Raw genomic sequence first — 16090 nt, forward strand, 5'->3', positions numbered from 1 at the left:
GTCGCAGATCCCCTTATAGTGTATTTAAGCAGCAGATCCCCCCCCCCCCCTTAGTGTAAGTGTCCAGCTACAGATCCCCCCCAGTATAGGTTAGCCAGATGAGTGCCCACAGTATAGGTAGCCAGTATACTTGTCCCAGCTATAGGTTAGATAGGTAGGTGCCCCCAGTACAGGTTAGATAGGTAGCTGCCCCCAGTGTATAGGTTAGATAGGTAGGTACCTGCAATATTGGTTAGATAGGTAGCTGCCCCAGTATAGATTAGATAGGTAACTGCCCCCAGTATAAATTAGATAGGTAGATGCCCCCAGTATAGATTAGATAGGTAGCTGCCCCCAGTATAGATTAGATAGGTAGCTGCCCCCAGTATAGATTAGTTAGGTAGCTACCCCCAGTATAGATTAGATAGGTAACTGCCCCCAGTATAGATTAGATAGGTAGATGCCCCCAGTATAGATTAGATAGGTAGCTGCCCCCAGTATAGATTAGATAGGTAGGTGCCCCAAGTATAGGTTAGATAGGTAGCTACCCCCAGTATAGGTTAGATAGGTAGCTGCCCCCAGTATAGATTAGATAGGTAGGTGCCCCCAGTATCGGTTAGATAGGTAGCTGCCCCCAGTATAGGTTAGATCGGTAGCTGCCCCCAGTATAGATTAGATAGGTAGGTGCCCCCAGTATCGGTTAGATAGGTAGCTGCCCCCAGTATAGGTTAGATCGGTAGCTGCCCCCAGTATAGGTTAGATAGGTAGCTGCCCCCAGTATAGGTTAGATAGGTAGGTTCCCCCAGTATTGGCTAGACAGGTAGGTGCCTCCAGTATAGATTAGATAGGTAGCTACCCCCAGTATAGGTTAGATAGGTAGGTGCCCCCAGTATTGGCTAGATAGGTAGGTGCCCCCAGTGTAGATTAGATAGGTAGGTGCCCCCAGTATAGATTAGATAGGTAGCTGCCCCCCAGTATAGATTAGGTAGGTAGGTAGGTAGGTAGGTAACACCCCCCCCCCCCCAGGTAGGTAGGTAGCCCCCCCCCATAGAGGAGGGGGGAGCCGCGGGGAGGGCAGCCCGACCTCTCCCTCCCTTCCTCTCCGGGCACCCTCCGTGCTCCCCCTCTCCGATCCGATGCAGACTGCTAAGGGAACAACTCACCTTCCTGGTTCCGATCGCCGGCTCCTCTCACTTGCTGCTGGTCGCCTCTTCTACATAGCCGCTGTTGCACAATAAACTTCCTGTTAAGCAGGAAGTTTATTGTGCATCAGCGGCTATGTAGAAGAGGCGACCAGCAGCAAGTGAGAGGAGCCGGCGATCGGAACCAGGAAGGTGAGTTGTTCCCTTAGCAGTCTGCATCGGATCGGAGGGGGGGAGCACGGAGGGTGCCCGGAGAGGAAGGGAGGGAGAGGTCGGGCTGCCCTCCCCGCGGCTCCCCCCTCCATCACGGCGGCCACACGGGCATGTTTGCCCCATCACCCCCAGCAGCGCACCAGGGGGCGGAGCGAGACGGACCCAGCCGGGGCCCTGCAGTTGCGGCCAGGTCAGGTGGCACGAGCGCCCCCTGGAAGCCGGCGCCCTGAGCGATCGCACCGGTCGCTCAGGTCAAAGGCTGGCCCTGACTACACACGACTGAAGCTCCACCAGAGCTGAAAAAGTAGCCAGCAAGGCAGCAATGCCTACTGAAGTGGGCAACACCTCAGAAGGACTTGGGGGGCAGGAGACATCTCCTACAAGTTCTGCACCCTTTGGGAGGAACTCGGAGGTCTCCAGGACATCAGACAAGACCTCAGGAACATCATTTTCCAAGTTTTCTAAGGATTCTGAACTATCCATGTTACAGGGCAAAACTTGAACTTTATTTTGTGGACAGGGCAGATGTCCCAGGGAAAGTTCCACCATAAACTGAGACTGAATTTCATCATCAGGACAGGGATACATAGGAATATCTAGTGAAACTAACTCTGACTTTCTGAGTTTCGTTTCACTGCAGGGAGATTCCTCTATAGCAGTCAAACCAGACTGTTTTTCTAAAATAGCAGAGAAACAGGTAATAATGGTTGCAATACCTAGACGAGCCTCTAGGGTCACTGCAGGAGATTTTAAACAAGGTAATATTGACTCATCCAGAGTACTGGGTGGAGAGTCAGTACTTTCTTCAGAATCAGACTCAAATGTCAATGCGAGTGGACATAATGTCTTTATTCATGATACAGGGCAGGCTCAGAGACATCTTCTCTGGACAGAGCAAAGATGCTTCAGTGTCAGATTCGCAAAACCAAAGTGATGTCTCACTCTTAGACTCGGCTAACGATGTCAAATCCGAGGAGTCAAAATGCAAAATTTGTGAATCCAAGATCGCAATCGATTGCGAAACTGGACAATTTGAAGACAAGGATTCTGAGGTCTCCAGGCTGGATTGCTGGATCTCAGAAACGCCAGCTGACAATGTGCTTTTATAAACATTAACTGAGTGGATTACACGTTGTTCGTTCAGAATCATTTTCCACATACAAATCAGTGGGCTCACAAAGTCATATTCACACCCCTTTTCTTTTCTTAAGGCGGAAGCAGAAGTTATGCATGCTTTCAATACAGACTCATTTCTGGCCATGTAGTACTCACAAAACGACTTTGAGTCGCTCCCCAATTCATACACCAGCGCTTCTAACTGCTTTTTCTGGAACGGGGGCTCCCATTCACACCTGACTAGGTCTGAGCATTCATACTGAGCAATATTAGAAGAAGAAGTTGTGACAACAACATGAGAAACTTTATTACTCATATTAACCTTACTCTTGAAACTGCATAGTTTGGGAATTTTCCCCATAGCAAGATCATAGATGGAGGATTTTAAAGTAGTACTGGGAGAAGAAGATCTGTTTTTACATGACAAGGGATCCCACATATCATTGACAAAACTGACACACCCACGCCGATCACAATCGGCAGGAACATCTGAGAAACAGGCATCAGATCGCACAGATTCAATCTCCAAACAAACAGAAGAAACTCCATCAGAATTCACACAGGTGTCCACAAACGAGGCACACTCATTCATCTCAGGTCGCACAGTGCTTAAACTCACTTGCTTTACCCCAGGAAGACAGGAATAATCATGTGACAATGGTGTCTCTTTATTGGAAGTAATTGGTTGGTGTGTGTGCAATTCGTCCAAAATGGTCTCCCACACATAAATCACCAGATCCACAACACACTTGTCACATTCACCAGAATCAATCAAAAGGTACATAGAGTCGAGACAATCATTCAGGACATCCTCGCTTTTTGCGATATAAAAATCGCAAAAGGCCTTCCAATCAAAATCAAATTCCTCCACCAAGGCCCCAATTTCCCATGAGGCAAATGGAGGTTCAAACAACCCGGTATCAAGATAATCCCCATATGGGTGGGGATCAGGGACGAGCACCGATTTTTTTAACTGCTTTAATATAGTGTGCGATCCTACCTATAATAGGATCCACATATGCTTTTGTCTTAGGCAATGACATCTGAAGCAAATCGAAGGTTCCCTCTGCCCTGGGAATTTCGGTTGGGCTGGTCATTCTGTAACGTTTGCGGAATCGTTTTCGTGGTCAGCGCACGAGATGCGCACTGACACAGCGAAAACCTTCCACAAGCGTATAATTGGGGCACGGCCACAGATGCCAGATGGGGATTGTACAGATCAAGACAATGCGGGGCTGAACAGCCCATAAAGAGAAAGAGCACAGGGACAGGACGAATGTGTGTTCACCAATCTAGTCGCGACCCTGCGATGGTGAACACACATCAGCAGAAACAAAAGTAGGAACGCGATCGCGAGAAAGGCGATCGCCAGAAGTGACACAAGACAGACTAGAACAGAACACAAGAGGAGCAAGGGCACAGCAAATAATACAATGAGAATGATAAAGAAAATAAACGCTAACTAAACGCGAACACCGCACTCATTCGCAACAGCGAACGCGTTTATGCGCGGTCTCCGCGTGTTAAGCATAACAGAGACAAGCACTCCTAACTAACCACCGACAGACAAACACGAAACAAAGAACGTGAACGCTTGCTTAACGGTTACCTCACCGAGCCTACAGCAAGCGCCCGTATCAGACAAGACAGACGAACAAGAAACAAGAACTAGGCAGAAAGGATCCACCGCTCTTCTGCCAGAGCAAGTGTGATCCAAGCAGGAACACAGATCAGAAAGATCCACAGCCGCTAGCGCTAGCGGCTAGTGCGATCTAAACTCAGGAACAAGAAAACACATCAGAAGGATCCACAGCTCTAGCGCTAGAGGCTAGTGCGATCCAGGAAGACAGAACAGAAGGATCCACAGCACTAGCGCAAGGCGATTGCGATCCAGGCAAGACAGATCAGAAGGATCCACAGCACTAGCGCAAGGCGAGTGCGATCCAGGCAAGACAGATCAGAAGGGGCTACCAGTAACAACCGCTGTTCCGGTTAGCACCCAGACACACAGAACGATTTCCTGTCGACCACCGCTGGGACAGGACAATCGCAACAGACAAACAAACAGATATGCAATCCTAGCTGCACTAGGAAAAATACCTAGTGCAGTCCCATGAATTACTCTAAGCTAACTTTAACAAGAAGTAGCATGGCTGACACTCTAGGAGTGTTTACTACAAACCCTGAAGGAATGACCAGCAAAGGACTCTGGGAAACATAGCTCTTTATACTGCCAGTCATCAAAGGAGGCAGGTAGGGGATTTGCATAACGAGTGTATGCAAATTCCTCAGCAGCAGAACAGACCAGAAACTTGTAATGGAAAGACAGGTCTCTCTTCCAGAGACCTGCAGCCCACAGACTAGAGGAATGGTCAAACAGCTGTCTGCCAGTGCAGCCAGCTGAGCGGATCATCACAACCATGGTCATGATATCATACTGTGGGAGGGGTTTCACCAAAAATATCAGCTGCACAGACCCCTCTGATGATCTATTCGAGAAAAGGTCAAGATTTCTCGTGGGAAGAGGGGGTAACAGCTGCACTCCCCTCCTAACAATTATAGTAACGTACTGCTATATGGATTCAGTTGGTAAGGATTATCTAGCCTGGTAATAATTTGTGTACACTTTTTTTTAGAATTATTTTGAGAAACCATCATCCATTGTCAATTTATTATAGATGTCTGCAAAACTAATGAGGAGGCACATTAATGTACTGCGATGGGTGAGATTTGAGAAGTAAGAGTGGCCCGGCCCCTGGCTTTGATCTTACCATTCACAAGATTAGGGGATGCAAAAGATGTCTTACCTAGATCATCCAAATGCCAGAAATACCCTGTTTATTACCGGTATTTAGTTTATCCGATGTGTGTAACAGTAATTAAAACATTAAGTCTATTTATAAAAAATATATAAAAGATGTTGTTACTTTTCTTTCAGATTGTAAATACACATGCCACTCTCAGTGCCAAGGCCAGGTGCAACTGAACTGTGAACCGAATGGCAAGTTAATGGAATGTTTACCTGTGTACGACACTTTGGATCAATCCAATAACAACGATAAGGTAGATTTCATCATGTTTATCTCATGGCTGTTTCATGTGTGTAAATATGTAGCTCATTTGTTTTTAGAGGAAGAGTTAACTCTTCCTTTACCTTTATCTGACCTCTACCTTAACCTCCCCGGCGTTCTATTGAGATCGCCAGGGAGGCTGCGGGAGGGTTTTTTTTTAATTAAAAAAAAACTATTTCATGCAGCCAACTGAAAGTTGGCTGCATGAAAGCCCACTAGAGGGCGCTCCGGAGGCGTTCTTCCGATCGCCTCCGGCGCCCATAATAAACAAGGAAGGCCGCAATGAGCGGCCTTCCTTGTTTTGCTTAGATCGTCGCCATGGCGACGAGCGGAGTGACGTCATGGACGTCAGCCGACGTCCTGACGTCAGCCGCCTCCGATCCAGCCCTTAGCGCTGGCCGGAACTTTTTGTTCCGGCTGCGCAGGGCTCAGGCGGCTAGGGGGGCCCTCTTTCGCCGCTGCTCGCGGCGAATCGCCGCAGAGCGGCGGCGATCAGGCAGCACACGCGGCTGGCAAAGTGCCGGCTGCGTGTGCTGCACTTTATTTGATAAAAATCGGCCCAGCAGGGCCTGAGCGGCAGCCTCCGGCGGTGATGGACGAGCTGAGCTCGTCCATACCGCTCAGGAGGTTAAAGCAGACCTAAACTCTTGCATAAGAGACACGTAAAATGCAGAGAAATACACCTTGTGTGTATTTAGAAAGAACAGCCTATCTAATTCTCCCTTATCTGCAAATAATTTCAAGTGTAATTTGAGCTGTCAGCTCTGTCTGATTTATGCCGAGGGATGTTCTGTCTCGGTTTTAAAATGTAAACTCAGCATGTTAACCCTTTGTCTGCTTCCTTGAAAGCAGGAAGTAGACACTGCAGATTTATTGAAGGAGTTGTGTAAACTGTAACAAAGAAATGTTTTTCTTTAAAGGTTATTATGCTGTTGTTAATCTTTTAAAGCACAAAAAAGTTCTGGGTTTAGGTCTGCCTTAATGTTACTTTTTTTTGGGAAATTAGGCTTCTCCAGCTACGGTTCGGTGAAAATCTGATCACATGACCAGTAGCAGTTGAGTTAAAAGAGCTAGTTTCAGGCTTGGTAGATAAGAATGCTGCTTTGCTTGCATTATCCTGCTATTCAGCATGCAAGGGTGCAGGCATAGATTGAATCTCTCTGCTGAGACTGTAGCCAATTAGTGTGTGGAGCAGGAAGAGACCAGTGACTGGGCTTCTCACCAAGCACTTTACAAGCAATCTATTTGGCATCAGCTGACCAATCAGCTTATACGCAATCAAAAACAAGCTCTGCAGCTATATAGATTCAGGAAAATATTTATACATAGAGTGCAAGTTTAAATTCCAGTTTAAACCAAAATTGAATAAAATTTGGTCTGTTTTGCTTGGATCTCCGTATTCCCAAGTGAGATTATTCCTATGTTTGTCTCCTGCTATATGATGGGTGGGTGTAGTCGGTGGGCTAGAGCTCCCCCTCCCCTTTATTGGTGGGTGAATCATTGGGGTTGAAGTCCCAGGTATCATTGGTATATTTTATGATCTTTCCTTGGGATAATGTACTATATGTACTCTTGCTTCTATATATTGAGTGCATTTTAATTTACTCTTAGATGTGAGCCTGTGTAATATAATGTATGTTTACTCCAGTGGCGTAGCAATAGGGGTTGCAGAGGTCCTGACTGCGCCGAGGCCCTTGGGCCAAAAGGGCCCCATAGAGCCCTCAATAATTGTTTCTACAGATGCTTTGAATAATAGTAATCATCCCATCCACTTCTTGCACCTCAGATACTGTGGTTGTCCTTGGCAGGTTTTGGTGCACTGTATCAATAGTTCTGGATAGAGTGCTTGGGGGCCCTAATGTAAAACTCACACAGGGCCCATAGCTCTTTAGCTACGCCACTGGTTTACTCTACGGTGCTCTGTTTTTGGCTCATTATTATTGCACCGTCAATATGCTTCAATAAACTTATGTTTAAAAAAAAAAAATTAAGCAAATGCAAAATTAAGCACAGTAATTCTATTGATTAGTGTACATTTTAAGTACTATCTTTTTAGGCTGAAAAACCCTTGTATGAATGTGCTTGCCTGCAGCTGAGCACCTACCTATTCATACAGACTGAAGACCTTTCCTGTCAGTATTCCCTGTTAGCAAAGTTAAAGTCTTATGCTGGTAATACACGGTACCGCCGATTGATCATTTCCGACATGTCCGATCATCCGCTAGATCGATTCTGCGCTCGATACTGCGGGCGGGACAATGGAAAAAGATAAGGAAAATGAGCAGAAGATAAGAGAATCGCCCGCGGGGACGAGCAGGAATCCGGCGGCATAATCGAGCGGTAAAACGTACCGTGTATTCCTGGCATTACAACTGATTAATTTCCTGTGACCTACAGTGTACTGAGGCTGAAGCGGTGATGGAGTAGGGGTTGATTGTGGTTAAAGGCCATAGATGCAATGGGGCTACTAGTAACAGCTGCCTCCTCTATTGGACTGGTGGCTGTGAAGAATGAAAGGGGGGCGAGGGGCACTGGGGATACAGAAGGAGGACTCCTATGCATGTTACACATACTACATATTACCATGTAATGCTGATTGGCTACAGTGTGGAAAGCAGGGTGTTTCAAACAGCAACTTCTGTTCTCCGTTGTTCCCTATAGCATTTTCTACTATTAAAATGGTAAACCGCATTTGGTGTTCGATAAAGGGCAAAATTGCATTGATCACCACTTTATAAATAGGAAACTCATCCCTATTATTTGAGACTGCTACAGAAAAGTGGTTGTCACTGATAAATGGCAATTCCTTGTAAAAGGTGCAACCTGTTAAGCTGATTGCTACTTTTATAAACACGGTGATCTGAAAACCAGTATTATGTTAGAAATGACACTAATTTTTTTAGCAGCCAGGCTGATTGCCTCTTTGATGAACACACCTAAAATGTTTCCTGCTAGGGCTTTGCTGCCTTGCATTGAGTATTCTAGATGAAGATCCAATAAGCCCTGGGAGGAAGGTCAAATAATTTCCATTGCAGCTTCAGTTTCAGAAATAACTGTTTTTTCTGGCGATCAGCTGATCGCTGCCTTTCTGAATAAATACGCTTCCATAGTTATGGGGAGTTGGGTATGTAGAAGGAAGAGCAGATTAAGCACTATATGTTACTATTTTGCTATTTTGCTGTCACTTTATAATAGGTTTTAAAAATCTGAATTCTATATGCTCAATCCAACTGCCAAATTAGTGTGCAAACTTTTAGGGAGGCTGGCCTGCATCTTTGTATAGATCCTTTCCAGTGAGTAGTTTTATAAAGAATAAAGCAAGAAGTTTTTGATCAGGGTGATACCATTTATTGGCTAACTTAGAAGAAAAAGCCTTCTTTACACTCAGTTGTTCTAAATTAGCCAATAAATGGTATCATCCTGATTCAAAACTTCTTGTTTTTACTGACGGCTAACACGGTATAGTACTCTACTATAAAGAATAAAGGAAATACTGAGAGTCCCCATGAGGAGATAGACTAGTTCATACTGTAAGTGGCAGCATCATAGGGAAAAAGCAATTAACAGCCCATTTTAATCTGGGAGAAATATACATTGTGTAAGTAAGAAAACACACATTTTAAATTTTACTTTTTTTTTTTTTACAATAGTGGTCCTTTAATTACTGTATCATGAAACAATCTATTACATAGAAAACTTTAAAAAAATGAATAGTGTGTGTGTCTGGTCCTTATTTATGAAATATGTATATGTATATTTTTACATTTCAATCAAGGCATGAGAACAATCATGCTGCTGTTTACAAATGAACCCTAATAAGACAGAACTGAGGGATGTTTTTGTATTTCTGTGTTGAGGCTGAAGTAACCTCAGTAGCATCTTTGAAGAGGAGCAATGCATCATCTTGTTATTAGTAATTCTTACTTCAAAACAATCAATAGATACAAAAATAAACAAGTAATTGCTTTAAGGGTCCTGTGGGTTCCATAGATAATTTTCCATTAGCTGGGAATCGCTTCCTTTCAGCATGTTGAGATGTCTAGTGAGATTAATAGTAGTACAGGAAAAAAATAGGTGACCTTCACATGGCACAACATGGAATCAGAATAAACTGAAATAAATACTTATTATACACCATTATTATATTATTAAGTGTATACACCCAAAGGGTTAACACCTTCATTGCTCCATAGCAGTATCCGGTATTGTATGCAGCCCAAGAGGCAAGTTCCCTCTTCTATTTACAGCCTCCCCTTCCATATGCAGCAACCCCATCTTGCATGTACAGCCACCCTCTTGGGAAGCAGCCAACCTGGGCCTTGGCTTATGTAGCCTTTGCAGAAATCTAGCCTTTCCTATGTAACTACCATTATCATTTCTCCCTTATAACGTGGTACACATAGATCCATTATCATTTCTCCCTTATAACGTGGTACACATAGATCCATTATCATTTCTCCCTTATAACGTGGTACACATAGATCCATTATCATTTCTCCCTTATAACGTGGTCCCATAGATTGTGGAGCCCTCATGTTTCCCATGTATCAAATACAAGCATCATACACCCATGTAATGAGTTTTGCCCTCCATTCCCAATGCGGGGTTTGTACAGCAAAGAGCACAGAACAGTGTATAATTCATTTGCTTGTTACTGCTTGGATCCTCTCCTTTGCAGTTCGCTGCTTTACTGCTTTTATTGCGTGACTATCTTGTCTTTTGCCACTTGCAGAGGAGACCTTTATCAAACTCTGCATTGGGGATGGGCACAGCAGGCAATGCATGGGTTGTAGGACATTGGAGTTTCAGCTGATTTTGCAGTACCACCTGCCTCTAGACCTATGCCTGTAGTACCTGTTTGCCAGTTTGGCCCTGCTGCTACTGCATCACACTCAGTAGAACACCTCCCAATTACCTCTTCCTCTCCTCTTCCCTATGCACAGGACAATGCATGCTGCTTGGCAGGGAGGCTGATGTGCAAGGATCACTGGCACTCTTACTGTCCAGTCTATTTTTCAGCATATAATGCACTATCTGGCCTTCAGTTAGTTCTCATGAATTTGTATTGTAGCGTGTACTGTCCAGGTGCTGGCTTTACCTGTAGAATACCATAAGTTTTGTTGCAGTTCTTCATTACCTCCCTGATTATTTCCTGCCTCATTAGGTAAAGTTATCTTTATGAATATGGTACTTGTAAATGAAGCTTATGATGGATAATAGCAGTAATTGTGAAACCTAGCTTTGTGTGCATTGCCTGTTGCTGTGATGCAAAGTGGCTGCAAATGACAGCATACCTTTTGTCCAAGCTAAGTGAATAATTCATTCACAGTACAGGTAGGTAATCACATACAGCTTCTCCTGACTGCACTGCTCACAGTAATCCTTTCAACTGTTTAATAGCTCTGGCTTCAGTAAACCAAACTGAGGTGTCTGTCTGGACTATAGAGATATATCTGGGAGTGATTTTCTTCATTTGCGGCTCATGATTTCCTGAGTTTTAATTTTGCACAGAGGTGTACACCAGGTGTGCGCTAGTCTCAGAAAAACTATCAGTAGCCTGATGCATTATAGTATCAAAGCACACTTTTCACTAGAAGAAAAAAACTGTTTAAGGTAGGAGGCTGAACACACACATATCAACCTAAAGTCGATCTCTGGTGTAGAATATGTAAAGTATAATTGTGTACTTAAATAACAGATATAATCATGAGGCAGTTTTGGAGGGAGAGGGGGAGGGAGGGGAGCATACCTCTACTCTGTAAGTACACATCAGCAGGTCTTGACCCCGCCTCGGCATTGCCAGTGTGGGAGATCATGACGTATGATCCCCCTCCTCTCTGCTTGAGGGCCTACTACGATCTATCACTTTATTTGGAGCCTGCCTGTGTTCATGAAAGGGATGGTTTATTGAGATGTACACTGAGGGCTTCAAGAAGAGAAGCAAGATGGTGGCGCCAATAAATTATACCTTTAGCCAAAAGTCACATTTTTGAAGGAGTGATGGGGAACCAGGGGGAATGAGGAAGGACAATGAACAATGTATGTGGATCCAGCATGAACATACCTCTGTGCTTACCTTAGGTAGTTTTCCTGCAGGTCCGGTGTTGGTTAAGTTAGATTCACACACATGGCTAAAATGGTCCATTTCATGGAAAGAACCACAAAGTGGCAAAAGACATGTCGATGGATCCTATGATAGGGATCATAAGATTCAGAGAAACATGTGCCAACATTTTTTATTTCAATTTAGATCAATTTTGATTTTAATAACAAAAATGTTTTTATCCAACAATGTAAACGTGGACTCAACATGGAGTGGATCGATGAAGCTAACTGTAGAAAGTTGGGTAAAAATGATGCTGAGTTGGGTAAAAATGATGCTGAGTTGGAAAGAAAAAAAACACGTGTCAACATGTCCATTTCAGTGGCGGAATGCGAAGTCCCAACCTGCGCATTTTGCGCAGTCGCATTTGTCATAATAACATGCTATCTATGATGTCCGAAGCAGCAAACAGAATGATACTACTCTGTACAAGATGGAGACAGTGGATGCGCTGTCACTGTCCATGGCACGACCCCATTCAAGTGTGAACCCAGTTTTACTGTTGCTGATGATCTATTTATTTCTTTTCTGCAAAATATAAATTGATTAAAAAAAAACACTTTTCTGTGACATAGTTGTGTACACCCCAGGGGATCTGCAGGGAATTGTCCAAGCACCTAATATTGTAGTTTGAGGGACAAACAAGGGTCAGGTGGTTTATCCCTCTCATGTTCCCATGGCTGCTCCCAGAGGAGGGGCCTTGCCTGAATTTTTTATCCTTGCGATACCAGGAGTTAGGAATTACCTTGGGCTGAAGTGGGACTTTGCACAGGGCTAATCAGATTTGGAATGGTAATGACTGATTACCTCACAGCTTATTTATTTAATCATCTGTCAGGTAAATAATTATTAGCTTTCCAAATCTGAATAGACATTTGCTGTTATCCTCTGCCTGGGATAATTCTGATACGGATTCTGAAAAGACCATGATTCCTGGGTGTCTGTCAGACCTCTTTAAGATGGAATACATTGTTATTGCGAACGCGTGTGTTGTGTGGGAAAGAGCAGAAAGCTGTGCATTTTAAAAACGCACGGAAAAAAGCAAATGCAAAATACGAACGCTAGCAATGTGTGTTTCCAGAGCAGGACCAGTGACTTTACTGGCCAGTTTAGCCATGCGTGCTTTGCCATCTGCCGCAAGATGCAGACGACTACATAATGTATGTTCCTTGCCTAATGCCTATTATGCTGGGCATACACTGGTCGATGCGCCCTTATCAATCGAGCCGCTAATGGGTCGACTGATAATTTCTGACAGGTCCGATGACCCGCCGGATCGATTCACCGCTCGATCGGAAATCGATCCGGACGGCGGCGGGGACACTGCGGGAGTCGATCCGGCGGCTAATCGAGCCGCCGGATCGACTCGTGTATTCCCAGCATTACACACTATACAATTTTCTGTAATGCTGGGTACACGCGTTGTGATTTCCCGCTCGATCCGTGGAATCGATTAGATTGATTCGATTATTTCCAACATGTTCAATCGGGTTTCGATGGATACAGCTGTTGATTTTGCATACTTAATATGCAAAATCGACGGCTGTATCCATCGAAACCTGATTGAACATGTTGGAAATAATCAAATCGATCCCGCGGATCGAGCGGGAAATCGCAACGTGTGTACCCAGCATTAGATTTACCTGCCAGATAGATAATTTCCAACATGTTGGAAATTATCTATCTAACCATCTATCTGCCTAGCAATTAGGCATTGTTCTACTCAGCAGGAAATAACCAGAAGACAATGCACCAGAAATAATGACCAGTCTCTACCAGTACTTTCCAGAAAATAATCTAATTACAGAAAATCTAACAGAAAATTGTATGGTGTGTACTAGGCATTATGCTGGGCATACACGGAGTAGATTATGCGCCGGATCGAGCCACTGGCTCTATTCCGGCGCGTCCCCGCGTGCGCCCGGATCGATCCCTGCTCGTCCCCGGGGGCGCTTCTTTTCTTTTGCTCGTTTTTGTCCCATTGTTCGAGTGCAGAATTGATCTGGCGGGGTATCAGACACGTCGGAAATTATCAATCGAGCCATCAGCGGCTCGATTGATAAGAAGGAATCCATCCGTGTATGCCCAGCATTAGAGATGTGTGGTGAGGCAGGTGGGCAGTGTGGCTGCTTTGACAAATGGGTTGTACTGCCTGAAACAGGAAGTTCACACTGCATTTGGGCTTGTGAGATTTCTGCATACTCTCTTTTCTAAACAAGCACTTAGAAAAGGTGGTAAGACAGCACAGAATACACCTGTTCCTTTAGAGCAGGGGTCTCAAACTCGCGGCCCGCGGGCCATTTGCGGCCCTTGGTACAATATTTTGTGGTCCGTGCCGGCAAAAGCAAAAGAGACACGGAAGCGAACTATTTTACCTTATAGTTCGCTTCAGTGCTCCCAAGTAATCCGCCGTATCCCCGCCGCTAAACGAGGGCTGCAGAGCACCCAAATCCCCCAGGCAAACATCCACGACTGCGCTGAGGGGCAGAGCTTCCAGCTGTAGCTCTGCCCCTCCTGACGTCAATTGCCGCACGGATCGCCGCCTCTCCCTGCCCCTCTCTGTGAAGGAAGAGTGAGAGGGGCGGGCAGAGGCGGCTATCCGCCGCAATTGACGTCAGGAGGGGCAGAGCTGAAGCTGAAAGCTCTGCCCCTTCCAGGAAATGCCGGTGGATTGCCCCCCGGGCGATTTGGGGGCTCTGCAGGCCTTGTTTTGCGGCGGGGACACGGCGGATTACTTGTAATGGGAGCACTGAAGCGAACTATAAGGTAGGACACTTCATGTTCAGAAGAAATAATTAAAACTGTTAATAATGACATTTGAGGACTTTTTTTGTGAAATCCCTTATGCGGCCCAGCCTCATCCTGACTTTGCCTCCTGCGGCCCCCAGGTAAATTGAGTTTGAGACCCCTGCTTTAGAGGATACTGTATCCCATTTGACCCAGGTTTATTTTAAAGGATAATTGAAGCGAGAGGGATATGGAGGCTGCCATATTTATTTCCTTTTAAGCAACACCAGTTGCCTGGCTATTCTGCTCTATGCCTCTAATACTTATAGCCATAGACCCTGAGCAAGCGCTCGGATCAGGTGTTTCTGATTGAGGTCTGACTGGATAAGCTGCATGCTTGTTACAGGTGTGTAATTCAGACACTACTGCAGCCAAATAGATCAGCAGGGCTGCCAGGCAACTGGTATTATTTAAAAAGGAAATAAATACGTCAGCCTCCATATTCTTCTCGCTTCAGTTGTCCTTTAATATATTGACAATACTAGAACGACAGTGGGTTAATTTGAGTGAACTTGGCCTGAAGCTGTTTAGGACAAATTGACAGCAAGACAATGTTAATGGTAGATCCCCTATCTGCCAGCCACGCCAGTGTAATCCTCTGCACTGCACTGAGCACAGGAATGTTCTGAATACCTTACCGGTTCACTTCCTAATTAGGACGCTTATGCTCCTATTCCCTCGCTTGCTAAATAGAGCTCAGTGATGAGGGGAATCTATCAAAAGAAAATTCCACTTTTGCTTTTAAATCGCAATAGAGAGAGGTTGCTGTTGCACAAGCTGTTTTTTTTTTTTGTTTGTTTGTTTTTTTGCAGTTTTAAGATTTTAAAAATTATATTTTCCTTTTATCGTAAAAAAATAAATAAAAATAAAATAAAAAGTCTTGGCATTTAATTTCCTGACACTAAGCTTAAATTGGTCTTCTCTGCAACTATGGCAACAACACATTTCAGTATTTCCATTGGAGTACTGTTGCCACGACTCCCCATAAAATCCAACTTTATTGCAGGAGCTGGACAGAGCAGAGTCTGAAACCCAGTTTTAGCACTAATCCCTTGACTTGCAGACTTTTGCCTGTTGGTTTACAAGTACTCACGGACCTACCTGCAGCTTGATTATCATCTGATTTTGATCTGTTGGATGATAATCAGGCATGTGTATGCATGCAAGCAACTTGAGCAACTGATAACCGGCAGTTTGCCCGATCCAAAGGTACATACACGTGTTGGATTTTTCCAAACGATCGGTCGTTTGGACGTCCAAACGATGGGTTGTTTGGAAAAATCCGACGTGTGTATGTACCTCAACTGTCGGATCTATGTTGGTCTGATATCATGCAGTTGGTGCATGTTTACAAGTTGTTTGAAAGACTTGTACTTGTTTTGAATGTGTAGTCCGTCAGTCCTCTTGCATGCGCAGTAGGTTAATTGGGTTGGTTGTTTAGCTGTCTAGGTGTGCGGACATACAGGTCGTGTGGTTCGTCAGGTTGGTCATGTGGTTGTGTGCATGTTGGACGGGTGTATGAGCCTAGAAGCACTATGGAATAGTTGTGCCTTATATGCACATGAAAGCAAAGTTATTAAACTGAAATGGTGGTTGCCATTAGTCCTTGCAATATATAAAGTTATACTGAGCATTATGTTTTTATCAGCAAAAGTGAAATTACCCTTTAAAATGAGTGA

The 16090-nt window shown here is 44.6% G+C and overlaps 1 protein-coding gene across 3 annotated transcripts in view; it reads left to right on the forward strand.

Moving 5' to 3' along the window:
* RASSF3 (Ras association domain family member 3) overlaps positions 1-16090 on the forward strand; it is a 218750-nt gene that overhangs the window by 94466 nt on the left and 108194 nt on the right. For all 3 annotated transcript variants that reach the window (XM_068276744.1, XM_068276745.1, XM_068276746.1), the window contains exon 2: positions 5389-5513. In XM_068276744.1, coding sequence (XP_068132845.1) covers positions 5389-5513 — 125 coding nt within the window. The remainder of the gene's footprint in view (positions 1-5388; positions 5514-16090) is intronic.

Source organism: Hyperolius riggenbachi, chromosome 3 (assembly GCF_040937935.1).
Source record: "Hyperolius riggenbachi isolate aHypRig1 chromosome 3, aHypRig1.pri, whole genome shotgun sequence".
Taxonomy (NCBI): Eukaryota; Metazoa; Chordata; class Amphibia; order Anura; family Hyperoliidae; genus Hyperolius; species Hyperolius riggenbachi.